General features: G+C 34.7%; 2 protein-coding genes across 2 annotated transcripts; both read left to right on the forward strand.

Moving 5' to 3' along the window:
* Nucleotides 1-607: 607 nt before the first annotated feature.
* Nucleotides 608-6,967, forward strand: LOC114523043. Its single transcript, XM_028543855.1, has 10 exons — nucleotides 608-1,104; nucleotides 1,779-2,105; nucleotides 2,369-2,511; nucleotides 2,638-2,803; nucleotides 2,923-3,023; nucleotides 3,130-3,367; nucleotides 3,469-3,586; nucleotides 4,059-4,095; nucleotides 4,271-4,373; nucleotides 4,512-6,967. Exons 1-10 carry the CDS (start codon nucleotides 1,002-1,004, stop codon nucleotides 4,700-4,702), a joined length of 1,527 nt encoding a protein of 508 aa, XP_028399656.1. The 5' UTR covers nucleotides 608-1,001; the 3' UTR covers nucleotides 4,703-6,967.
* Nucleotides 6,968-8,773: 1,806 nt separating this feature from the next.
* LOC114523044 lies at nucleotides 8,774-13,149 on the forward strand. The gene is made up of 10 exons (XM_028543857.1): nucleotides 8,774-9,273; nucleotides 9,346-9,500; nucleotides 10,113-10,430; nucleotides 10,648-10,805; nucleotides 10,897-11,053; nucleotides 11,194-11,294; nucleotides 11,372-11,609; nucleotides 11,682-11,769; nucleotides 11,892-11,937; nucleotides 12,724-13,149. Exons 2-10 carry the CDS (start codon nucleotides 9,398-9,400, stop codon nucleotides 12,880-12,882), a joined length of 1,368 nt encoding a protein of 455 aa, XP_028399658.1. The 5' UTR covers nucleotides 8,774-9,273; nucleotides 9,346-9,397; the 3' UTR covers nucleotides 12,883-13,149.
* Nucleotides 13,150-13,647: the final 498 nt, after the last annotated feature.

Here is a 13,647-nt window from a genome sequence, read left to right on the forward strand (position 1 = left end):
ACATTATTTTTCTGGCCAATAAACATGCTGTACTGAGTCAGGGTGTCTGCTCTCTTGTCACTTCATTGCATATTTTTACATAAAGAAACGAGGACACTTCGCACTGCAGAGTGTCTCTTCGTTGCCTCACATTACATCCCCCCCCCATCACATTTCGGGGGCAATTGCTTAGGGGCGAGTTCATGCCTTCCCCCACGCCACGGCCCACCCCTTCAAACTACTGCATAGGATCATTCGAAGGATCATTTTTCTGAAACTATACTAAAGATTGGGAAGCGATACGAGGATTGAGAATATCGATATGATAAGAATAGGTTATGTCGTATTCAGTATTGTAATACGTAAAAGCTGAACTCCACCCGTAAAATTTGGTGAAACATCTGGTCACAACTCACAACACCGTGCTTTATTCACCATGAATGTATTTTATAGAAAAGCCTACCCATTGATAAAGATAGATTCCATATTCTGTTCATCACTTAATTCTATTCTCAAACTGCTACTGGCGGAGCAAGTCAGACAACTATGGTTAGACCAAGTGAAGTGACTATGCATGGGGTCAGGGGGGGGAGGGTGAGGAGGCGTACGATCAGATGATTCGAATGTTTTTCAGTGTTGCAAATAAACATTGTCAATCAATATACACCGTAAAATTACCTGATCGGAAATTGAAATACGCAGAAAACGACATTGAACAAAGAGAAATCGTTTCTGGCATCTATCCATTTTCCTCGTATAATTCAGCAAGAAAACGGAGAATTACTCAGCCCTTGAATTGGGGAAGATAGTGCGATTTGTAAGTCGCAGCAAGAAGGATTTGTGTCGTGCTTTTGTGCTTGGCTTTGCGTATAAATAATTGGCTTTTATTCAAGAAAACTCACGCGATATAACGAACAATAGAGAAACCTTGGTAGAAGAAAGATTTAGTCCTGAAGTAGTCTGATTTGCCAAGCGATATCTACCTATTTCTAGTTCAATTCTACGGTTTAACTACATGAAATATGTGTATGCCCTGGGTCAGATGCTTGCTGTTTGTGATATTAATGTGTTTTACCGCATCTAGCAGCGGTGTTGAACCTTCCACAAGCTGCAGCGCTAACACAGGTAAATTTGTGTATATTTGTCTTTACATTCTACCGTTCATCATTCAATTTTAATACACTCTAATATATAATTCTCTGCCGAGGCGCAAGGCTTAACAACCATGCTTCGCCTTTGATCACTGAGAGATGTCGGCTATATTTGATATAGAATAATGCAAACATTGTTCTGTACAAATATAGCGATAAATACTCTTATAATCATTCTCTTTATCGTAAACTTTTCTTTATCCGTTTATTATACCTCTAAACGGGTCAAATATCTGCTTGCAAATGGAGTGTTTTGTGGGATTTCCCATCAAATTTCAATTGTCGTCCATTTTGTAGTTTCGTTTCTTGCCGTGTTTGCGGTTTATGTTTGTCTAAAATCTACCGTGTATTTATAACGTTTCATTCCTTGTCTTTATATCTAAAGGGGGACCCATTAATGCTGCTAAGAAAGACCTATTCTTTTTTTACAACTTGCAAAATCTGTGCATCTTTGAAATAAAACGTTTTAAAAAACGCCATCGGTCAGGGCACTTCTTGCCCGAGGTCAAGGTCTCTTCCTCTCTTAATTTATTCACATTGGCTGCAAGCTATTAAATGTTTGTTTGCTAAATTTTTTTTATGTTTGGTATATGATGTAGATGTCACGTAAAAAAAGTCATTAACTATGTCCTATATTGTCTATTTTAGTTTTTGACATCATTTATGATTATAAGGATGACGTACAAGCAGTTTGGTCACCATCAGTTCCAAATGCAAACTACTCTGTAACAGTTTGCTGTAACTATACGAATCCGGAAAAATCCGAAGATATTAATGAAAAATGTCCCAAATGCCCAAATTATTCAACTCTTAAAGATTCAGAATGCATTAATCGCCCAAAGAAGAAAACTGAATGTCCTTTTCTAAAAAATTTAAAAATGGATACTATAGACATTATATATGGCAAGTTGATTATCCAAATTCCTGGATGTTCAAAGAAACATATGGAAACATCTATAGAACCTATTGCGGATTGTAAGTTGTCAAAAAGTTTAATTATATAAAAATTGTTTGGGACACATTTTTCCTAGGAAGCAGAAATTGTTTGCGGACACATTTTCCCTAGGTTTTCAAAAACTTTCTTGTTCCGTGCAACTATGATGGCCCCCCAATCTCGAACCTACCCCCCTGCCTCTGCCTCTTCATGCAACATAGCAACAGAAGTATAAATGATGACTCCTGGTGAGTGAAGAAAGTCTGGTACGTATATGATGATAAGTAGGATTTAATTTGTATAGACATGAAGCTCAGGCCAGTCGAGAAGCTAACACTTCACAGAAAACATGGTGGATTCGTAGCAACTTGGGATCATTTAGATGATATGGAATTATGTTATTTCTATAATACAACAGAACTTTTAGACAATGGGAAGAAACGAGAGGTAAAACTACATTAATTTTATTGCTAGCATGCCACATGCATTGTTCACAATATAAAAAAAATTGAATGTCAATATAAAAAAAATTGAATGTCTATTAATTAAATAGCATTTTCAACATTTTTTCAGCTTCCAGGAGGGAAAACTGAACTGAAAACATTTTCTTCTTTGAACAAATACGGCCGCTTTAATTCCAACACACATTATGAATTTTGTGTCAGGTTACGTTATTGTAAATTTGTGAAAAGTCCGCTGTCTGAGATGAACTGTAAGAAAATTAAGTTACCACCTTCTGGTATGTTCATATCACTACTTTACAATTTTTAATCAGCTATGACATAGTTGAACTGTTTCTTCATCAGTCGATCAAAAAATGTACACTGTCAGCTGTTATATATACTATTTTTTTAACAGCACCATCGAAGTCCATCAAGCTGTTGTGTGGTGTCAAAGGCTTCCCTGATTGTCTTATTGTTAAGAATGAAATGAAGCAAAATGTCACTCTAATTTGGAAGGTAGGTATCATTTAATAATTTCTAGTCAATCAATTAACTAGGGGAAAAAAAGAGAGCCAAATTTTGTCTATATTAAAACTTACTGAACACATTTATTTTTGTTCAGCTACCAGAGAAAAGTTCATGGAATGGGCAGCCAACAGTGATAATTATTAAGATTATAGGTGAAGGCGAGAATGAAAATGACACCTATTCTAAAACAATTAATGCAACAAGAACAAATTACACATTAACAAATTTGAAACGAGAAGTCATGTACACTATAGAACTGACATTTTGTAGCAATGGTGGAAACGGGCCAAGTACATCACTTACACTTCATAAAGATGTTGTCAATGAAAATGGTATGAAGTAAATATATACTTATCAAGGCATATGTGCAGTTTGATGAAAAAGGCTTCACTTTATATTTAATTGGGATTGTAAATTCTTTTTAAAAATCTAGGCTCACTGAAAAATGGAAATGGTGTGGATCCTGTGATGTTGATCATAATTTGTGTTGCCTCTGGTCTTTTGCTAATAATTGTTTCTGGCATTATAGGGCTCATATGTTGGAGATCCAGGTAATTTAGCATTCTTAGCTATAATTTGTAATTATTTGTTATGGTAGTTACTTAAAATATGCAATGTATATTATATAAAGTTCCCACAATTAATCTAAGGAAGTTTCGTTAGAAAATCATGCAAGGGGTTAATATAAATTGCCAAAGTCTTGCATTTTTTTCAAATGTTCATTGCCCTTTTTCTGATATCACATCGCCCCATCTTAGGATAGACATATGCAAATAGATTTTGGAAACTTTTGTATATCCTCGTCTATGATATGAAGTGTATATATAACAATACTTCTCTTAAAATTCAATTGCTGTGTTGGTGCATTTCATTTCCTCCATCTGTGATAAAAAGTGTGATTATTATGGATATATATTATGACATTTTTAACAAGAACTGAAGCAAGGAAAAGGTTTAGCGTGACCCTACAATAGATTGCAGCATTTTATTAGTTCTGAAGTAACTCTTTTGTATTTGTTTTAGAAAGCATAGATTGGATTCAATACCTGACCTACATGTGGTAAGTTATGGTATTTTTCATTGTCATATTTTAAAGAAGTCATGAAGTAGTTTCTTTATTGAAAGTGTGACTGACTGACCAGGGGGGGTTTGATGGTTTGTATAGTCAGTCAGCGGGCCAAGGGGGTTTGTGTCATACTTAGCTAAATTTTAATCCTGTTATGAAAAAATTTTAGCCAAGAGAAGGAGAAAGAAACCACACTGGTACTGATCCTGGTTTAAAAACCAATCCTTCAGAATACAACTACATCACAGAAGAAGATCAATTGGATTTGTCAGGTAAGCTGAGCAGATTATAGATGAAATTTACAAGCCCTGGTCCCTACTAGTGCATGGACATCAAAAGTGTTTGCTTTGTTTCTGCTAGAAGATAAGAAACACAAAATACTCAAAATATTTTTGTAATTGTCTTGTTAGACAAAACATCTTACGAAAAACTGTCATGTGACGGATCCAGCTCAGGTAAGAGCAGTAATGACAGTGTAACCTGCCCTCTCGTCCCACCCTCCCGTGATACTGGCCGAGATGACGTCACATACTATGCTGAGAGGTCTGGTGACAAAAATGGTTACATACGATCATCAAGTGAAGAAGGTACAAATGTTTAAATGTGCTTTATATCATGCATGCTTGTACATCAGTACGCGGAGATTGGTTGTACCAAAACCTGCTTAGGTAGTATCTTTTTTTTTGAGCAATCAGAAATGGATTCACAACTCTTTTTTTGCATGACCTGATGACCATATTTCCACTCGCATAAGAGCTTGATTTTCGGTGTTCCCTTTGAATCTTTCCAATAAGAAAGAACTTTCACATTTGATCAGATCAGGAAAAATTACATTTGATATTTAAAATATACGCGTAACTGTATAAAACCTACCAGGGGTGTAGGCTAGCTCCAGGCTATGAGATCGGAAGGACGCATTACCAGTTTGTTCAAAAAATTATTTATTATGGAGGATGTATTAAGAAACAAACACTTAATATATTCTCACCCTATTATATATTACCTAAAGAAGGTTTTGAGCAACCAAACACTTTAGTCTATGATAACTGACCAGCGGGATAACACTGTGCGCTTTCCAACTACGGCCTATCAGCACAACTGGTCTCTCTCTCAAATGCGTAGATAAAATGTTCAATTAAGTAGGATGATCCCATATTACTTCTAAAAATGCCGATTGTTTCTAAGTGCAGCATTGACTGGACTGGTCATCTACAAAAGCGGAAAGCTTGCAGTGTTTTCTAGCTATGTGTTTAACGTTAGCAACAAAAACATTGCTGCAGAAACATTTTCTTTCTGTTTCCAACGAGAAACAGGTTTGAAATTGTTTTGCAACAATGCTTTTTAGTTACCATGACAAGAAGTGGATCTGAGTCATTGTTTTTAATGATATAAACATCAATTTATTTCACTAAATATTTAAAGTCTTCTCATTTAGCATGAATAATATTCGAGGTACTGTATTCAACAATTAATGTGCAGTCTTTAGATATTTAAAGCCATGTTACACGGTGCAATTTTCCTTGCAATTTGCCATGCAATTCTACTTTAAAGAGATGTAAATTAGTGAAGAGTCTTTAAAATATAAGCGCAAGATTAAGCGCCATGGAACGTAATAAAGACAGAAGTTCGCTACTTGCCAAATTTACATCTGTCAAAAAAAGAATTGCATTGCAAGTTGCAAGAAAAATTGCACCGTGTAACATGCCCTTTAGTGTGAAAATCATTATGTAACATCGTAGAATAATTCATTACAGCATGTCACATGATACCTGAAGCCTACTGGTTTTCCACTAGCGTTAATTTTCGGGGACATTCTACTTTTGTTTCAGAGCTCTCGAACGCGACCATTTGGAACAAATTGCTCAAATACAAAAGAATAAATTCGCTTCGCGCGAAAAATATTGCTAGTGGAAAGCCGGCCTTAGTTGATGTTCGCGGGCATAAATATGTTTTTGGTAATTGCCAAAATTTGTGCATGATGTATTCTGGGTCGAGCCGAAAACATTTTTATTCCTAAGAACATCAACTGTATTGCAATCAATTTAGTAATGTCTCGAAGCAAATTTATTTTAGATTGAAATTGTTTCTGCCTAAAGCGCTAGGTTGTATTTTTATTTCAAAATACACGTAATGCCGAATAAAGTGATTTCTCCAGAGGTTTCCTCTCATCTAAACCAGGACAGGTATCGACTGGGTATGAATTATTCTACAATTTTTAGAACTGAAATCTTTACTCTTCCGGTAGTTATGAAAGAAGAAAGTAGCAATTTTAATATCGATTTAATTTTTGTTTTCACGAAAGATGCGTTCTATGCACAAGTTTCTTCAATTTGCATCATCAGCGTTGTATATTAAGTACCACAATTCAATGCTACAGACGTATTCGAAAGATAGCATAAGGCCTGTTCCAAGTTACCAAATGCTTCAAAATTTCAATATTATTTGTTAATTTTACTTTTCGCCTGGTGAAGAAACACGAAAACGCGACCATTTGTTGTTTTCTAGTCAAAATAAAAACAAATGATCCTGCATGAATTTTCGGCAGAAAAAACTGACTTGCTTCAGCGTAACTTGCAGTAGACCTCTTGCTAAGTTTCAAATAGGTCTATACCCTTTATAATGAAGTTGCAATCTTTGACAGGTGGTAAATTGTCCTATGTTCGATATTTGACCAAATTGGAGATACTTTCATTACACTTCAAATCTGAAAACACGTACTTTCTTTTTGGTCCATTTTCTTATAACGGCATGCATGGTGTTCATACCTTGAGTAATTCACGGCCTAGTTCATATTGCAGTTCACTTTACTAGTTTGATCAGGTTATACTCTTATATAATCCATTTATGACCGTTCCTCAAACACAAATAATCCAAGAAAATTACTAAACAAATTTTCTACCAGTTAATTGGTTTCTGTAGCAATTGGCTTTGGCTAAATTAGGCAGATTTTAATGGTAACATGCAATTGTTGATTTCGCGTTTCCACTATGAATCTACGGTGCTTTGCCAATTCATTAAATTTTATACATTGTATATTTTTAGAGTTTTCCTTATCGAATTTTCCTTGACCAATTTTATGTAAAAGCTAGTTCTGTTTCTGTCGTTGTGCATAATTTGTACACATTAGCAAATAAAATTATCAAGGAAAGTAGTTAAGGGAACTTTAGTGTGGTTTATTGTATAATCGTTAAATTTTTAGTCAAATAATCAGTTATAGTAAGTTTTGTTGTAGATTAGATTTTATCATATCGTTTAGAGTTGTAGTGCTTAATCAAGTATCACCAAGGCTTTACAAAGGCCGTGTTGCAGAGTGCAATTTCATGCAACTTGCAATGCAATTGTATTTTTGTACAATATCCGTTTGGTGCAATATTGAGACGCGCAAGTTTCGCAGTTGTCAAATTTACATATTTCAAAAGTAGAAGTGCGTTGCAAGTTGCAAAAAAATTTGTCCTGTGTAACTTGGCATGAAACCTTGGCTAGTGCTTTATCTTGCATTATACCCATGCAAGTGTATAATGGGGGTGCAAACTCTTAGTATCAGGTTGGGACGACGGATGGTGGTCAAAATGAGAAATTTTAGTGCATGGTTGAATGGAGGGGAAACAAGCGTTTACAAATGTCCCTTTTTGCTTTACTAAATGCAGTTTGACCACCATTAGTTGTCGTTGATACTTCCTAGAGAATCCCATCTATTGTCCATATACACTCCTTATGTATAATATAAAATAGAATAGAATGGGGTTTATAATATACGTCGCATAGTGTATATACCCTTACGTACCTAAGTTTAAAATCATCATATGTTCATTCTACGGAATTGCTGGATCAGCTGGAATTATTATACACATAACATAATTGCAAACAGCGATGGTAGTTACAAGTATCAGTGGAGACACGAATTCGAATTTCTTCTAACCGAGGAGTCTCGTTTTCATAAAGCTGGTTGGGTTGAAGAGTGACCTTTCGAATTCATCTCATTCACGATAGCGAGGTCCTCAGGCCATTCGTGAGGTAAAGTTGGCAAGCATTATAAAACATTGGACAATTCAAAAAAGGTCAAACACAAACCGAGATAATCAACATAGCTATATGTCTTCACATAACTAAGTTTTGTTTCTTTATTTTCATTCTTTTGAAATACTGTACAAATTTGCTTGTGACGTTACCTCACGCTTGGCCACCGTCTCTTGTTCAGTAGGTAGCCCGTCACCATCTATGATCGTTAGGTAGTCTTATTGCTAATACAGTAAATAGTGCTACTGCATGGTAATATATTTTATCGATCGGTTTGGAATACTACGGTGTGTAATCAGTATAGAATATAGTATATAGGAGAAAAAGATTGTTAGTTGTTACCAATTTTATTGGTTATTTGTCTGTTTTATGATAACAACATATTGCTTATATATAATCAATACTATTGATCAATTAACAATATGATACTATATAGTACTACTTTTGTAATCAATTATGCTGATCAGCTTGCATATGACTATATTAATTATATGTTTTCTTGTTACACAGTGTTTTATTGTACTCTGGCCTCAGCAGGGTGAAACTTTATATTTTGTCTTCGAAGATTTGTCTAGGTCAGTGAGGGGACTGGTGTAATACTGATACTAAATATGTATATTACATTTTCTGATGCAAATTACTTCCGCATAAAGATTCCTGGGCAAATAAGTTAATTCCAACAATAATAAAAAAATATACTCACACAATTTACCGGCGAAAACAAGCGAGGATCGTTTAAAATGATGATAGGTGATGCCGAGAAATAAATATTAGAATTTAGGTCAGTGTTGGAACAACCAAGAATAACATCAAGTGTGATTTGGGCATAATTTTGTATCTTGAAATAATGCCACATTGCAAATTATACAAATTAAAATCACTCTTGCAAACGGCAGATTTTTGTAGATACATGCTTTTAGATGCGTTTGATTACACGAAGCTACGGTTTTGTAACAGCTACAGAAATGAACCATTTGACTGGAAATACATGCTGTGAAACGAAACTAATCATGTGATGTGTATCTTGTGTGTTTTCCAAGTAAAGATATATTGACCGTTTCCTGTTTGTTATCTGAGGGTTTGGGGTATTCCCACATGTGCCCAAGAAGAAAGGAAGACAAAGTATTATTCTGCAAAATATAACGCAACCAAAAGGTGTGTTTGCAAACTGCTTTCAATATGTTTCAACTTTAGACAGTTTGTGTTTGACACTTTTCTTACTGAAAGTTTGTAGATACCTTGAAATACCTTCGACCACTAACAATTCTTGGAAGACAGCATGGGAGCCAACTACCATTGTAGTCGACCACGTTTTCTTAGGATGACTTTACCATTAATTCTGTTTCCTGTAATGTTGTTTCTGCTTGCAAGTGCTGAGAAATGTAAGTTTTCCTTATCTACTTTTGATTTCCTTATCTACTTTTTAGTTTGTCCTTGAACTATGGCTAACTTTGATCGAATATACCTATTACCTAAAATGAAGAAATTTATAGACGTATGCTGGTCATAAAATGAAAGTACATCATAAAATACTAATAAATGTTGAATTGTTTTGCGAAATTACAATCATAGCTATGCCCAGTCTAAAAAGAATGACGGGTGTTCAAGCTTTTAAAAATGTCAAAGTTGGGATATAAAATTGCAATAATAATCTTTGTACTTTGACTTCCGTTCTCGTACGTATCAACTTAGTAAGCCCCGCATTACTATCCGAAATTTGTAGATGTTTCTATGAAGACATTGATACCTTGAATGTTTATAGTATACTGCAGAAAAATACGCTTATACAAACATATTGTTGGTGTAGAAATAATAGTGCAGTCTATTCACAAACTGATTTCATTTTGCAAGCACAGATGACACAGCACCCCCTTTGGTCCCTTCTTAGAATACAGTCTTGTGCATGACTCGTATGTTTTGGGAAGAAACTATTGCCTGTGCGAGATTTTTGTCACTTCCAGATTATCTAATAGCAATATAATTCTTTTTTCTAGACATTGGGGTGCCAAAATTCAGATATTTGGAACCATATTTAATGGAAATTACTTATAAAAAGGGTGTTAACCACACCCTTTATGTATGTTGTAAATCATTAGTTTCATATCCATCCTTTTTCCCGTTTGTGTGTCCTGGTATACAAAAATGCCCTAAATATTACCCATTGTCGTCATGTGAAACAAGAGGACAAAAAGTTCGTTGTGAGATTGGACATGTTGAAGACAAAACAGAAGTTAAAGCTTATGTTGTTTATAAAAAAGGAAATATAAGTTTATCGTCAAGTAAAATTGCATCACACATTACAAATAAATCAGGTTTGTTATTGAAAACTAGTTATTCAAAAAATGCATTAATACTTTTAACAGCTTGGTATGAATTTTATGCATGCAAAATTGTATGTATTTTGGTTTCTTCATTGACATATTGCCCATGCAAATCCTAGAAAGTTTACAATTATAACTGAACTGTTAATTAATTTCTCTAGCTGTAAAAGGCCTTGTAAATGACCATTAATCAAGGAGTTTTTTTCAGAGCGTGTTCCGAATTCAGTGGCTAACTTGTCAGTGACAACGAATAAAGATCAAGGCCTAAATCTTAAATGGTCTCCTCTTAGCATATGGAAGATAACTTTTCTTCAAGAACATACTTATATTGCGGAATGCCAACCTCTTAACAATAACAGAGCTAAGGTATCCAGCATAAGTTTGAATTGCTAATATGATATGTCGGTGTAATCAATACATGACCAGATTAACATGCATTGTTCATTTCTCAAATCAGGCTGTTCGTGAAAGTGTTATGAAAGTCTCTAAACTCACCATCAGTTCAAGAAACGTAACAGCAATAACAAAGTATAGATGTTGTGTTCTGGTTGAAAATGTGGTCACCAGTTTGGTGTCAGAGCCTTTGTGCCAAAATATTACCACAACAGAGAGAGGTTGGTGTTTACGCTCTTTTTCATATATTAGTATATAGTTGAAATATATATTAACTAGCTGTATTAAATATTAACAAGCTATTCCATAAAACATATAGCAAAATCAACAGTGTTTATACGTTGTTTTTTGCCTTTTGTAGCCCCAAGTTCCAGCCCTGTAATTCTTTGCAGTGGTCATGGTAGCAAACAATGCCCTTCCAAAGTTCAAGGAGGAAAACGAAACATAACAGTGCTATTTAAGGTAGGTAATTTATACTAGGTGCATGTTATTTGTAGGAAGTTTTAAATTAAAACAGTTTGATTTGTCATTGCATATAGCTTCCAAGCCCTGAAGATCAGAATGGAAAAATAGTTCGAAGTGAAGTTTATTACAGGAAAACAACATCTGCTAATTTTACCAAACTCATCATCAATGGTTCAATGACAGAAGCTGTGATTAGAAAGGCAGATACTAATGCAAGCTATGAAGTATTCATAAAGTCCTGTACAAATATTGGCTGCAGTCCAATCAGCAATACTACCTTCATTCCTTCAATTAACATGTTAATTGAAGAGAGTAAGTTAAAACTAAATAAACATCGTGAAACTAAACAATTCTATGTAATTGAATTATTCTTAACCTTTTTAGGAAGTCATCAATTTCCTGTTCCGATTATTGCTGTTTCAACTGCCGCAATCATATTGCTTCTCCTTGCATTAATATATTGTTCCATAAGGTAATATTTCACCTGTTATCTGTGTATATGGTACTTCAGCGAGTATCCTTATATAATTCTTTGAAGCGCAGACCTACGGTAGATCCAGAATAAATGTTGCTAAAGTTTTTTTCTTATTTTAGACACCAAAACCAGCTAAGATTGAAAACTCTTCCTAATCTAAAACCGGTATGTGTGATATTTTTTAACTAATATTACAAAAAGTAGAATTATCATCTATAGTACATCTATAGTTCATCCCCAGTAAAATTCCCATATTGCCATACAATGCACCTTATTATATGATGCACTATCTTATCTTATTATACTTCATGAAATTATCCACATGCCTCGTACTCCTTCATAACTTACTATATACCACATCATATACCATATGATATACCATACCATATACCATATCATATACCATATCATATACCATACCATATATCATATACCATACGTACCATATACCACACCATATACCATACTATATACCATGCTATATGCCATATACTATATACCATATCATATACCATATGATATACCATACCATATACCATACTATATACCATGCTATATACCATACTATATACCATATCATATACCATACCATATACCACACCATATACCATACTATATACCATGCTATATACCATACTATATACCATATCATATACCATATGATATACCATACCATATACCATACTATATACCATGCTATATACCATACTATATACCATATCATATACCATATGATATACCATACCATATACCATACCATATACCATACCATATACCATACCATATATATACCATATCATACCATATGAAATACCATGTCATACCACACATACATACATTAATATTAACCTTACATGCTGTGTACCTGACAAGCCTGGCTTGGGAGCTAGGTTGTGTGCTTGAATACCATACCACCTTACTAATCTATAACGTTACTTTGCCCTGATCTAGCAAACCGATCTGGAATATGAATACCCTAAAAGTAAAGATGGGGACATCCAAGAATACCATGAACTGGCCACTTTCAAAGTTACTATAGATGGCAAACAAGTTGACGCTATTATCCTTGCGAATAGTGCTGCACTTGCCGCTGACAATAACAATGTGTAATTCCTCGAGTTTACTGTGACATTCTCCAAAAAACACAGTTTCCCAAGCGGTGATAAACATGGCGTCTAACCCGTACAATGAAACAGCAACCACGGTTTGTTCACCTTCCAACAGTGAACAATGTCAGCATTCGGTTGTAAAAAAAAAATAAACCTTATTATTCCAGAGAATCAAAACCTGTCAACGTTGAGAAACGGGAGTGGCTTTTGCCTCAAAAATGATTGATATTTATAATATTGATGTACAAATTGCAATAAACTGTTTTTCCTCGTCTAGCAAGTATAATTTCTTTTTTGATCCGGCAGTGTTATTACAGGAGAAAGCCCGAACTTAAACTAACTTTATTTATACTGGATAGCACTCTATCAGTTCTAAACTGTTCTTCCTAGAGGTTCAGTAAGGATCATCTCTTATTGATCCAGTGTTACTACAGGAGGAAACCTAAATTAAACTAACTTTATTTTTGCTGTTCCAAACTTTTCTTTCTAGAGGTCCAATGAGTATCATTGTTACTGTACTGCCGCAGATACCCGAAAACTAAGTCTCTTGTGCTACTATATGGTGTTTGTGTTGACTACACTAGCAGTGTTATTAATCATTACAGCAGCAGTACGAGAGCTATGTACGTTCTGTGGGTCTTCAGTCTTGCTCTTGTTTCATTGCTTTGTTTTTGAGAATTCGACACATCACGTAAAACAGCGTCATCAATTTAGAGATCCACCTCCTCATTCCTAACAACCATTGCCTACTCATTTTGATCACAGC

The sequence above is a fragment of the Dendronephthya gigantea genome, unplaced genomic scaffold (assembly GCF_004324835.1).
Source record: "Dendronephthya gigantea isolate DGI-Jeju-01 unplaced genomic scaffold, DenGig_1.0 000026F, whole genome shotgun sequence".
NCBI classification, from domain to species: Eukaryota; Metazoa; Cnidaria; class Anthozoa; order Malacalcyonacea; family Nephtheidae; genus Dendronephthya; species Dendronephthya gigantea.

Excerpts from the sequence above, each read along its gene's own strand:
- LOC114523043 (XM_028543855.1), top strand. The coding sequence starts at position 1,002 with ATGTGTATGCCCTGGGTCAGATGCTTGCTGTTTGTGATATTAATGTGT. Across the intron at positions 2,106-2,368 it reads TATAGAACCTATTGCGGATT|ACATGAAGCTCAGGCCAGTC; the intron begins GTAAGTTGTCAA and ends TAATTTGTATAG. Across the intron at positions 3,368-3,468 it reads AGATGTTGTCAATGAAAATG|GCTCACTGAAAAATGGAAAT; the intron begins GTATGAAGTAAA and ends TTAAAAATCTAG.
- LOC114523044 (XM_028543857.1), top strand. The coding sequence starts at position 9,398 with ATGGGAGCCAACTACCATTGTAGTCGACCACGTTTTCTTAGGATGACT. Across the intron at positions 9,501-10,112 it reads GCTTGCAAGTGCTGAGAAAT|ACATTGGGGTGCCAAAATTC; the intron begins GTAAGTTTTCCT and ends TCTTTTTTCTAG. Across the intron at positions 11,295-11,371 it reads ACATAACAGTGCTATTTAAG|CTTCCAAGCCCTGAAGATCA; the intron begins GTAGGTAATTTA and ends CATTGCATATAG.